Here is a 12,721-nt window from a genome sequence, read left to right as displayed (position 1 = left end):
GAAAAATGAGACAAAGATTAAGCAAGGAGGCCAGGCACGATGGCTCACGCCTGTAATCCCAACACTTTGGGAGGCCGAGGTGGGATCACCAGGTCCGGAGATCGAGACCATCCTGGCCAACATATTGAAACCCTGTCTCTACTAAAAATACAAAAATTAGCTGGGCATGGTGGCACGTGCCTGTAATCCCAGCTACTTGGGAGGCTGAGGAAGGAGAATTGCTTGAACCCGGGAAGCAGAGGTTGCAGTGAACCAAGATTGCGCCACTGCACTCCAGCCTGGCAACAGAGTGAGACTCTGTCTCAAAAAAAATAAAAAGAATATAATTCTTCCAGGTAGTAGATTGCTCTAAATAACAGTAAAGCATTCTGGAAAATACAATGCTAACAGCAAAACATCAAAAATAGCAATAACAGCAAATATATGTATATCGAATTGAATTTTTGCAATAAGGGAAGATGGCTGGCCTGGCCGCCAGAAGACCACGCAGGCCACCATCAGCTGGATGGCCCTGGGCAAGGCTCCTCTCGATGCCCCAGTATCTTCATCTGTAAAACGAGGGGCTGGGATGGTCCTGGAGGTACTTCTTGGCTTTATTGTCTTAGCTTCATTATCAGTTCACTTTTCCTTCCTCTTTCATTGAGGCTGAAATTGGGTCCAAGCTTCTGTAAGAGATGCATCCATGTCCGGGAGTGGTGGCTCATGCCTGTAATCCCAGCACTTTGGGAGGCCAAGGCGGGCAGATCACTTGAGGTCGGGAGTTCAAGACCAGCCTGACCAATGTAGCGAAACCCTGTCTCTACTAAAAATACAAAAATTAGCCGGGCATGTTGGTGCACGCCTGTAATCCCAGCTACTCAGGAAGCTGAGGCATGAGAATTGCTTGAACCCAGGAGGCAGAGGTTGCCGTGAGCCAAGATCATGCCACTGCCCTTCAGCCGGGGTGACATAGCAAGACTTCGTCTTAAAAAAAAAAATATATATATATATATCTCCACAATGGGGGACACTCATCTTCTGAGAAAAAATTCTTGGTTTTTCAATGGATTACTGAGATGGATCTTAGAATATAGTGATTAATTTAAAATATAAGTTATTTTGCAAATTTTGGTCTATGCACAACTTTCCAGGAATCCTTTTATTCCATAATACAAAGACCACTTGTCCTGGAAACCTTGAGCGCATCTGTGATTTTACATCTTCGGGAGCAGTGAGCCAGGCTGGCTCTACCTCATTCCCCTGGGTCACAGAAAGCCCCGTTATGGCCTTTTGTTCATGTGTTCATTTGTTCATTCATCAAACATCATCAAATATTTATGGAGGCCCTGGTCTCAAAGGATCAACTGTGAGAAGCACTTGGCCTTTCTCATAATGTTCTATTTCACAAGAAGGACAAACCAGAAACATTTCCAGGCTTGTCCTCTAAGTCTGCTCCAATAATGCCAATGACTTCAGCTTCTATTTTGGAAAGGTTCTGGAAATTTGAAGATATTAGGCAGAAATAATTTAATCTTTGGCTTTTTTTGTTAGGGGGATAAAGTCTGTTTTGGTCAGAACAGATTTGCATTAGTCAGGCTGCCATCACAAAATACCATAGACTGATTAAAAACAGACATTTATTTTCTCACAGTTCTGGAGGCTGGAAGTCTGTGATCATGTGCTAGAAAGTCAGTTTCTGGTGAGGGCTCTGTTCCTGGCTTACAAACAGTTGCCTTCTTGCTGTGTCCTCACATGGTGTGTCCTCTGCGCCTCCTCCTTATAGGCTCTGTCTTTAAATATAGTCACGTTGGGGGTTAGGGCTTAAACATTTGGTTTTTGAGGGATATAAACATTCAGTCCCTAACAGCCAGTATGGTTCATGCTTTTTGTTAATTCAGATGGAAAGTGCACCTTCTGACAGTGGTAACACAGGTGGAGATGTATGCTGTGCGTGAAAGAGCAGAGCTGCTTGCTGCCCCTGGATCTTGGTGAAGAGCAGGATTCCTGTACCTTCACAGGGAGCACAGCTGCGTAAGTGCAAACGCTAAGCATGTCAGGTCAGAATTCTAGATTTCCCCTCCCAACGTGCAACTCCACCTCCTTTCAGAATGACTGGACAGTTTTTCTTTTGGGAAAGGAAGTTCATGGTTACAGTCCCTGCTCATCTTCAGGAACCCTCTCTCTTATGTGTCCAAAATTCTCCCGGCTCACGGTTGTCTGAGCTAATAGGTGTGTGTGTGTGTGTGTGTGTGTGTGTGCTTGCATGTGTTGGTTCAGGCATCATTCAGTTGTTCTCGGCCTCCCTGGAGTGCCTCTATCCATTGTGAGATGGTGTCTTCAGTAATTTGTGCTAATTTGGCTGACCTGGGACTCAGGGACTCTGTAAGAACTTCAGCATCTCAGCAGCTAGTCAGGTGGTGCAAGCAGCCATCAGGGCTGTGTTCAGATGTCTGTCAGTGGCTCCAGTGGCTTAACCAAATAGGAGATTGCTTTTCTCACATACCAAGAAATTTGGAGACCAATAGTACAGGGCTATCAGAAACCCAGGTTCTGTGTGTCTTTCCATTCTGCCCTCCTATGTGTGTAGCTTTCATCAGGTTTTCAAGACAGATAAGTGGCCAAATCTCCAGTTTCAGACAAAAAGAAGGAGGCAGACATGTCAGATCAAGTCCATCCTTTTTAACAACCTTTCCTCTAACCACTCCAATCCCAACAGCTTCTGTTTGTATCTAACTGGCTACATGTGCCATAGGCCATTCCCAGATGCAAGGGAGCCCAGAGCTGAGCTTTTTAAGCTGGCACCATGCAACCCTGAATAAATTTAGCATCTGTTGCCAAGGAAAAGGGGGAATGCCTGTTGGGCAGGGAACTGGCAGTGTCTGCCACAGTGCTGCTGTGGTTTGAATGTGTTCCCCAAAGTTCAAGTGCTGGAAATTTGACCCCCAACGCAGTAGTGTTGGGAGGTGGGGCCTAATGGTAGGTGTTTGGGTCATGGGGGCACCACCCTCATGAATGGATTTATGCCATTATCATGGGAGGGGTTGGCACCCTCTTGTCTCTCTCACCCCCTCTTTGCCCTTCCATCATGTTTGATGCAGCAAGAAGGCCCTGACCAGATGTCAGTGATCTCACCAGATGCTCATGATCTTGGACTTCCCAGTCTCTAGAACCATAAGCCAATAAATTTCTATTCATTATAAATTCCTCAGGTTGTGGTATCCTGTTGTAGCAGCACAAAATAAGTGAAGACAAGTGCCTTTCAAACAATATTCTCTGCCTTAGAGGAGGGGGCTGCCTGACCTGGGGATAGATGGAGGAGGACAGCTGTGTCCTCACTGCTTCCCTCTTCTCTTGAGCAGTTCACCTCTGGTCCCAACTCTCCAGATGCCCCTCAGTAAAACAAAGTCCACGAAGCTGACTGCATTGTTGCTCGAGTGGTTGTCCACTCAATAGCCATTAGCTCAACAGCTGCTGGGTGACAGTCACTGTTCTAGGAGCCGGGAATACAGGAGTGAGGAAGACAATCCCCAACTTCCTGGAGCTGGCATCATCTAGGGAGGGGAGACAACAATAAACAGATAAATGTGATATGATTAGGTTCTCTACTGGAAGATGAAGTACCCTAAGAGGATAGAGAGGAGAGGGACTTTAAATAGTGTAACCTGAAATGACTTACTCAAGGAAATGACATTTGAGCAAAGACTGGACAAGTGAAGGGATGGCTGTGGGCTCTCCAGGTAAGGGTAAGAACTTTCCCCAAGCAGATGCATTCTGGCTTGTTCTGGGAATCGCAGACTGGCCCGAGGGCTGGGGAGGAGGATGTGGGCAGTATGGTGGGGGTGGTGCACAGTTAGGGCCATATGGGGTCAGGGAGACTGTGGAGGGACTTAGGATGATTCTTTCTGAGTGTGATGGGAAACCATCTGGAGCGCTTAGCAGGGAACTGACATAATCCTCTAGCTGCTGTGTGGGGAATGGACTGCAGAAAGGTCAAGAGTGGAAACAATTAGGAAGCAGTGCAGGAGCCCAAGAGAGAAAGCATCTGTGCCTTCAGCGTGGCCCCGGTGGAGACAGTGGGGAACAATCAGGGCTGGGATGTATTCTCAAGGACATTAAGACCCGACGTAGGGTGGGAGAAAAAGAGAGGAGTCAAGGATGACTTCAAGAATGTCCCTCTGAGCAAATGCCCCCTAGAGCCTGTGGGGTTCCAGGAAGGTTTCCTGGCTCTTTACAGACTGACACCCTGGTGGCTGCCCAGCTGGCTGCTCCCAGTGCTGCTCTTGGTACTAATAGTAATCAACAGATCAGTTTTTGTTTATTAAAAAAAATTTTTTTTGAGACAGGGTCTTGCTCTGTCACCTAGGCTGGAGTGCAGTGGTGCTACCACCACTCACTGCAGGCTTGACTTCCGGGACTCAAGCCATCCTCCTGCCCCAGCCTCCCAAGTAGCTGGGACTATAGGGGTGTGCCACCATGCCCGGCTAATTTTTTTATTTTTGTAATACAGGGTCTTCCTATGTTGCCTAGGCTGGTCTCCAACTCCTGGGCTCAAAAGATCCTCCCACCTTAGCCTCCCAAAGTGCTAGGATTACAGGTGTGAGCCACCATGCCTGGCCCACAGTTTTTAAGTAAATAAGCACAAATGTAAGGTTGCGTCTCTCCCTATCACTCATTTGCATTTTATGTGGAGGAAAATGGGGCTGGGCACCGTCAGAGGACACAGCCCACTTCACCCACGCCTCTGAGGTGCTGGGACAGAGGCACCTGGAATTGCTCCTCTCTTAGGAAAGTGCCTACAGAAGCCTCCTGCACACAGGTGGATGGTGCACTGTTGTGCTTTTCTTCCTAAAAGAATCCCTGGATTTTGAGTGGGCAAACCTGGAGGGTATGTCCCTCATGAGATCATTACCCAGCATGTGGGTATCTCAGTGGGAAGAAAAAGGTTTTCTATGGTCAGGACATGGTGCAGAATGAGTTGCTGTAGGATATTAATCGGGTGCTGAACAGACAAGGAGGGGCAGGTTAAAACTCCCATGCTGATCAGTAATGGGACTGCACCTGTGAATGGCCACTGCACTCTAGCCTGGGCAACATAGTGAGACCCCGTCTTCTTTTTTTAAAAGTAGGGGCTTCCTTGTTTTAAATGTGATAGCACGGCTTTGTAAGGAAATAGAACTCTACTTTGGGACTGCATTCCTAAGCCATTTCCCCAACTGGAGGGTTAAAGCTTAACACTCGGTGTTTCTGAGGTTCTCACATAGTGAGGCGCTGGGCAGAGTGTGACATCCTGGCTGCTGACCAAGGAAGGACTTTGTAAGGAAAGACTCTTCCTTGGGAAAAGACAAGAGGACCGTGAGGGGCACACGGCTGGTGTTCAGTGAGCATGTGCCGACTCTGACATCTACTAACACACATAAAACGAACACTCACTATGGGCCAGGCACTGTTCTAGGTGCTGGGTAAACATGATCAAATATAACGCCCATTGCTCCCATCGTCAGGGAGCTCCAGAGGAAGACTGGTGTGACAAATGACAAGAGACTTCCAAAGGGAGATGCTGGAGGCTCAGGGACCGAGAACAGCTTGGGGGCAGGGCCCATCTCTGTGAAGAGGGAGTGTTGCAGATGGGACCAGAGGTGGGGGTCGGGGTGGCTGCAGATGGAGCTTTTGGGACCTGGGTGTTGACCCCATGATGGGAAAATCTCCTGAGAGAGTGCAGCTCTGGGTAAAATGTGGATTCTGGGCCGGGCGTGGTGGCTTACGCCTGTAATCCCAGCACTTTGGGAGGCTGAGGCGGGCAGACCACGAGGTCAGGAGATCGAGACCATCCTGGCTAACACGAGGAAACCCCGTCTCTACTAAAAATACAAAAAATTAGCCGGGTGTGGTGGCAGGCACCTGTAGTCCCAGGTACTCGAGAGGCTGAGGCAGGAGAATGGCATGAACCCTGGAGGCGGAGCTTGCAGTGAGCCGAGATCGCGCCAATGCACTCCAGCCTGAGCAACAGAGTGAGACTCTGTCTCAAAAAAAATTCACACACACACACACACACACAAAATGTGGATTCTGTTTTCAGCTGTGTGTGTTTGGAGGGAGGTGGGAGTGGACGTGGAGACTCTTGCATGCTCCAAGTTACCTTTCAGGAACTGGGCTGTTTAGAAACAGACACAGCCTGTGGTGCAGGAGGCCAAGGCCACAGGAGCCACGGGACACTCATCCAGGCATCGTGCCCCTCCCATTAACCCAGGTCCGCCCATGATTCTTTTACAGCCACCACAGGTTTCAACTCAATCGCCGAAAATGAAGATGCCCTCCTCAGACATTTGTTCCAAGGTTATCAGAAATGGGTCCGCCCTGTATTACATTCTAATGACACCATAAAAGTATATTTTGGATTGAAAATATCCCAGCTTGTAGATGTGGTGAGTAATCCTTGGCACTTGGCTAAAAAGAACATGCATTCCTTAACCTGTTTATGAGTCTAAAATATATTTTTCCCTATGTCTGCCATTTCAATTTTAAAAATAATTTACTGTGAGAGAAAGTCTGCCCCCAATAAGCCACTAAAATGACCCAAGGAAAGAACGAGAAGTTGTCACGGCGTAAATTTTCATTGCAGCACTGTTAGTGTGGGACGATTTGCTGCGGGGAGGATGTGGTTGCTAAGATAGTCATCGCTCCTGGCCCCGGTTTGCTGAACACCCAGGGAGGAGGGCTGGGAACTGCAGAGAAGAGGGGCTGAGCCTTGGGCTGACGTGCTGTGATCTTCGATCCTCCCTGGCTGTGCCCTGGGCTGGTAGGGGGGTCTGCAGGGAGACAGGGTGGTAACAACAGTGCCCAGAGCAAGGCCCATTCCTACTGTCCCTAGGCAGCCCCGTCACCTCTTCTGAACTCACCCATGCCTTCACATTCTAATTTTCCTTTTGAGCTTGCCTTTCTGTCATGATTGTGTTCTTAGAAGAAACCAGTGAACTTTAACTCCCTAAATGCAACAAAATTGTCCTTCTATGATCCCCAAAGCCTCAGAAGAATCCTCCTATGTTGTCCATATTCTCCACCCCACTACACACATGTGCGCACACTCACCTGCCCTGGCTGGCTCAATACCCCAAGATTCCTTCTAGGAAGTCATGCAAAGCCCGTCTCCAGTTTAGCTATTATTTCCCTCTACTTTGTACCTTCATTATTATTATTATTATTGTTGAGACAGAGACTCTGTTTCACACAGGCTGGAATGCAGAAGCACGATCTTGGCTCACTTGCAACCTCCGTTTCCCAGGTTCAAGTGATTCTCCTGCCTCAGCTTCCTGAGTAGCTGGGTTTAGAGGCATGTGCCATGATGCCCAGCTAATTTTTGTATTTTTAGTAGAGATGGGGTTTCGCCATGTTGGACAGGCTGGTCTCGAACTCCTGACCTCAGGTGATCCACCCGCCTCGGCCTCCCAAAGTACTGGGATTATAGGTGTGAGCCACTGCACCCAGCCTACTTTGTACCTTTAAAGTGCCTTCTGGGTTATCCAATTGTATGTAAATATAGCCACAATGAACTGCTACTTGTTTCAGTTGTTTTTCATTTTAAGCAAAATCCGCATGCCATTTGACTATTTATATGCCATTTGACTGTTTACATGCCATTTGACTATTGTAAATTGAGAATCTTTTGCACTTTTAACACCTCAAAGGTAAGATTCAGATAGATTTTTCTGATCGAAACCAAACAAAAAACAACTGGGTGTGGTGGCGTGCACTTATAGTCAGCCCCTTGGGGACTGGGGTGTGAGAATGGCTTGAGCCCCGGAGGTTGAGGGTGCAGTGAGCTATGGTGGCACCACTGCACTCCAGCCTGGGCAACATCTTGAGATCCCATTTCTAAAACAACAACAAAAATCACAACTTATTTTCACTTCAACTTACAGTATTTTTTAAATTTTCATTTTCTTAGGATGAAAAGAATCAGCTGATGACAACCAATGTGTGGCTCAAACAGGTAAATTTCAATCCAAGGATTGTGTCTGCTAACCCAGTCACTTATTTTCTATTTATAAAGGCTCCCATCTGAAAAACAATTATTTAAGAGGGCATATTGTGTTCCTCAGGGAGATTTGTGGGAAGGGTCTATGGCTTTTATTTTCCGTTGTGAGTGTTGGGGAGCTGATCCTGGCAAGCCCCTGGGTACACACTGTTGTGCGTGGTTGCTCTCAGCAGTAGAACTGCTCGTGGAGCAGGCAGAGGTGACTCTACTGCCATAAGGCCTGGGGATGGGCCCTGGGACCACTTAGAGAAAACAACAAAGAGCCTCCAACATGCACCACTTTCCCCCAGGTAGGGAACTGCAGCTAGGTAGGAGAATCAGGGCTACATCCTCCCTAGCCTTCTCTGGTCCTCTGTGGATAGAATCTACCTCTAATACCTCTTGTTGCTTCCAAGGAAGAACTGAGCCCTGAATGGGGGAATAACGGGGCTGCCCATTATTAATTTCAGAACAGAGTGAAGCCCAAAACAAAATGATGAATACGTGTTTTCCTGACATCACTGAAAATGCATTTTGAATCGTTTTCAGCTTTCTTCTTAGATAATTGCTTTTAGCTTGGCTAGAGCTTATTTCCCAAAGTCAGGGGAGTGTGCCCAAAGGAGTTTGTTCTAGGATTGTCAGTAAATAATTACCATTCAAATCCCAGTTTCGCATATGTTATCTACAAAGAGAAAATATTGACATTTGATAGCAGGTAAGAAGTTTGGTTTATCCCAGCTATTCGGGAGGCTGAGGCAGGAGAATTGCTTGAACCCAGGCGGCAGAGGCTGCAGTGAGCCAAGATCATGCCACTGCATTCCAGCCTGGGTGACAGAGCAAGAGCCTGTGTCAAAATAAATAAATAAATAAACTTGGTTTAATTGCTTGTGTTTTTTATTTTGCCAGTGGTTTTTTTTTTTAATTTAGTTTTCTCATATTCATTTACATATTTATCTGAGACACAGTCTCATTCTGCCACCCAGGCTGGAGTGCAGTGGCATGATCTCTGCTCACTGCAACCTCTGCCTCCCAGGTTCAAGTGATTCTTGTGCCTCAGCCTCCTAAGTAGCTGGGATTACAGGTGCCCCCCACCATGCCCAGCTGATTTTTGTACTTTTAGTAGAAACAGGGTTTCACCATGTTGGCCAGGCTGGCCTCAAACTCCTGGCCTCAAGTGATCCGCCCACCCCAGCCTCCCAAAGTGCTGGGATTACAGACTTGAGCCACTGTATGTATGTATTTATTTTTTAGATTCAGGAGTTACATGTGTAGGTTTGTTTCATGGATATATTGCGTGATGCCGGGGTTTGGGCTTCTAGTGAACCCATCACCCAAATAGTGAACATCATACCCAATAGGTAGTTTTTCAACTTATTCCCCTCCCTTCCTCCTTCCCTCCCTTCCCCTTCATCACTTTTGGAGTCCCCAGTGTGTTTTGTTCCCATCTTTGTGTCCATGGGTACCAGTTGTTTAGCTCCCACTTCTAAGCGAGAACATGTAATATTTGATTTTCTAAAGTTTTTTGTTTGTTTGTTTTTCTTTTTCTTTTTTTTTTGAGACCGAATCTCACTCTGTCACCCAGGCTGGAGTGCAATGGCGCAATCTCGGCTCACTGCAACCTCCGCCTCCCGGGTTCAAGCTATCCTCTTGCCTCAGCCTCCCGAGTAGCAGGGACTACAGGCACATGCCACCACGCCCGGCTAATTTTTGTATTTTTAGTAGAGACGGGGGGGTTTCACCATGTTGGCCAAATTGGTCTTGAACTCCTGGCCTCAGGTGATCTGCTCACCTCGGCCTCCAAAAGTGCTGGGATTACAGGTGTGAGCCACCGCACCCACCCTAAGTATTTTGTCCAGATATTGCCTAATTTGCCCCATCGTTTTAAAATATTCCTCGTGGGGTATCTTTCTGCTAATGCTTTATAAGGAGCAATGGATACAAGAAACAGCAAGGAGCTTCCCCCAGCTTCATTTCATGTCATCAAATTTCTCCCACCCAACAACTTTAGTGAGATTTAGAGAACTATCATGATTTTCAGTGCTTTCTACTTATCTGATTCTCTAATCAGTAGAAACGGTCTGAATATTGTTTTACTTGCAAATAAAAATACCCAAAAGAAAATAATAAGCTTGGAATGTATATATAAAAATACCATTTAAATAAGCATATCTTGCTATACACCCATCTCATTCCCCAGTGACTTACCCACTTTTGCAATTCAGAGGCCTTAGAATTGGGAAGTATTTTGAGTTGATAAAGGCCAAGAAGAAATCCTATATTCAAGCTTGCAGGGGAGAAAAGAATCCACACTTTCCTCTTAAGGTGAAAACAGGCTTAGAAGTTAACAAAAAATCAAACAAACACACAAACCTTTACTTCCTGCACACCTCCTTCCCCCACTGCTCTCTTTTTTTTTTTTTTTTCTTTTGAGTCTGTGTCTCACTCTGTCGCCCAGGCTACAGTACAGTGGCTCGATCTCGGCTCGCTGCAGCCTCTGCCTCCTGGGTTCAAGAGATTCTTCTGCCTCAGCCTCCTGAGTAGCTGGGACTACAGGCCCGTGCCACCATACCTGGCTAATTTTTGTATTTTTAGTAGAGACGGGGTTTCAGCATGTTGGCCAGGCTGGTCTCGAACTCCTGATGTCAGCCCAAAGTGCTGGGATTACAGGCATGAGCCACTTTGCCTGGCTGAGATTAAGCTTTAATCTCTCACATAAAGCAGGGGTCCAGGGACTCTGGGCCTTCACATGGGTATAGTAGGTCTTTTCACTTTTCTTGTGCTTTTGAAAATAAGGAGTCGTTTTGGCCAAAGAGAACAGCATTAGACACAAAAGAGTGGGCGCCGAGGACCCTGAGGGCCTCAGCTACAGCTTTGGAAAGGACTTCCCACAAAGTGTGCCACCAGAATCCCAGAAGCCTGGTGGGTGTCTTCAAACCAAGGTGGAATTAAATCCTAAAAGTCAATTCAATACCCAAAACCAAGCAGGAGAAATCCACAGGCATGGAGCACACTGACACTTGGAAAAGTCAGCCCACTGACTGAAGTTCCCATTTAATAGAAGCAATGAGAATAATCGACTTTTTTGGGTATAAATATGTAAGGTACAAGTGCAGTTTTGTTACACAGATACATTTGTAGTGGTGAAGTCTAGGCTTCTAGTGTATCTAAATACTAATGTACATTGTAACCATTAAGGAATTTCTCATCCCTCATCCACCTCCCACCCTCCCACTCTTCCGAGTCTCCAATATCTATTGAGATTAATATACTTTAATTGTGTTTAATTCACAAATGCATAAATGAGGTTTATCTCATTTAAACCTCTCTACCACCTGACTTAGGAAAAGAGACATCATTACCCCTGTTTTATAGAGATAGAGGAGTCCAGTCCTCATCCGGCAGGAACCTGGGTTTCCTAACCCCTGGCCAGGATCTTTCTGGCCATATGCAGCCTCCTCCCTGAACACTAAGCCCTGCTTCTAGATCACAGGAGGAGCCAAAGCAGGAGAAACGAAGCTTCACATTCCAGAAGACTACAGAGGATATAGTCATTGCGACGTCCATTTGCACAGATTGAGTTTGGAGTGGGAAATGTTACAGTGGATATTAGTTAATACGCGCTGTTATGGCACAGACAATGTTGGGGCAGAAAAGAAAGGTCATTTTTATAACAGTGGGTGGCAAGAAGGGAAGGCTGCCTGCAACAGGAGGCATTGAGCTCTGCCATGATGTTATTTTTATGCTTTTTAAAAAGAGCTTTTTGGCTGGGCGTGGTGGCTCACGCCTGTAATCCCAGCACTTTGGGAGGCTGAGGCAGGTGGATCACAAGGTCAGGAGATTGAGACCATCCTGGCTAACACGGTGAAACCCCATCTCTACTAAAAATAAAAAATAAAAAAAATTAGCCAGGCGTGGTGGTGGGCACCTGCAGTCCCAGCTACTCGGGAGGCTGAGGCAGGAGAATCGGTTGTACCTGGGAGGCAGAGCTTGCAGTGAGCCGAGATCGTGTTACTGCACTCCAGCCTGGACGACAGAGCAAGACTCTGTCTCAAAACAAAACAAAACAAAACAAAACTTTTTAAAGCTATATGGATTAAAGAAAGCTGAATGATTAAAAAAAAAAACCATGAAAAAAAGAAAACCAAGATAAAACAGATATTTATAAAAAGCTATCATTGGTGTTTTACACAGATCTTAGTTCCAGAGCAGCTAATAATAATATTTAAGATTTACTGAGTACTTATTAAGTGCCCAGGCACTATGCTAACTGTGTAACGGGAATAATCCCATTGAATTTTCACAGCCATCCTATAAGGGAGGTTCTATTATAATCCTAACTTTGCAGATGAGGAAACAGAACTGGAGAGTGGAAGTGACTTGCCCAGGGTTAAGCACTGTTAGGGAAGTCGACTTATGTAGAGAAATCTTTCACTTGCCTTAGACTGGAGGGAGAGTTTGGAGAGTGTCCTGTTCTCCTGTTAGTCCTGTTCCTGTATAATTTCCTAACCCTGGTCTCCTAAGGCTTTGATTCCTCAGTCTCCGGAACATCTGATGGAGTTGGTCTAGAAAGAATTCAGGAGAGAATGAAGTTAAGATCCACTCCATCTTCCATCCATTCACCAGGATTTATTGACATCCTATGTGCCAGGCGCCCTGCTAGATCCTGGATGTATAAAGAGCAACACACAGCACCGCCTGAAAGAAGAGGACATAGTGTTAGTTACCAAAAAA

General features: G+C 46.3%; 1 protein-coding gene across 1 annotated transcript in view; it reads left to right on the top strand.

Moving 5' to 3' along the window:
- The first annotated feature begins 6,249 nt into the window (after positions 1 to 6,249).
- Positions 6,250 to 12,721, top strand: part of CHRNB3 (cholinergic receptor nicotinic beta 3 subunit) — a 28,420-nt gene continuing 21,948 nt past the window's right edge. The window contains exons 1-2 of the mRNA XM_004046969.5: positions 6,250 to 6,401; positions 7,922 to 7,966. Of these exons, the coding sequence (XP_004047017.4) occupies positions 7,940 to 7,966 (27 nt within the window). The 5' untranslated portion in view covers positions 6,250 to 6,401; positions 7,922 to 7,939. The remainder of the gene's footprint in view (positions 6,402 to 7,921; positions 7,967 to 12,721) is intronic.

Source organism: Gorilla gorilla, chromosome 7 (genome assembly GCF_029281585.2).
Source record: "Gorilla gorilla gorilla isolate KB3781 chromosome 7, NHGRI_mGorGor1-v2.1_pri, whole genome shotgun sequence".
NCBI lineage: Eukaryota > Metazoa > Chordata > Mammalia > Primates > Hominidae > Gorilla > Gorilla gorilla.
The sequence above is the reverse complement of the archived record's forward strand: the minus strand, read 5'-3'. Positions and strand labels throughout refer to the sequence as shown.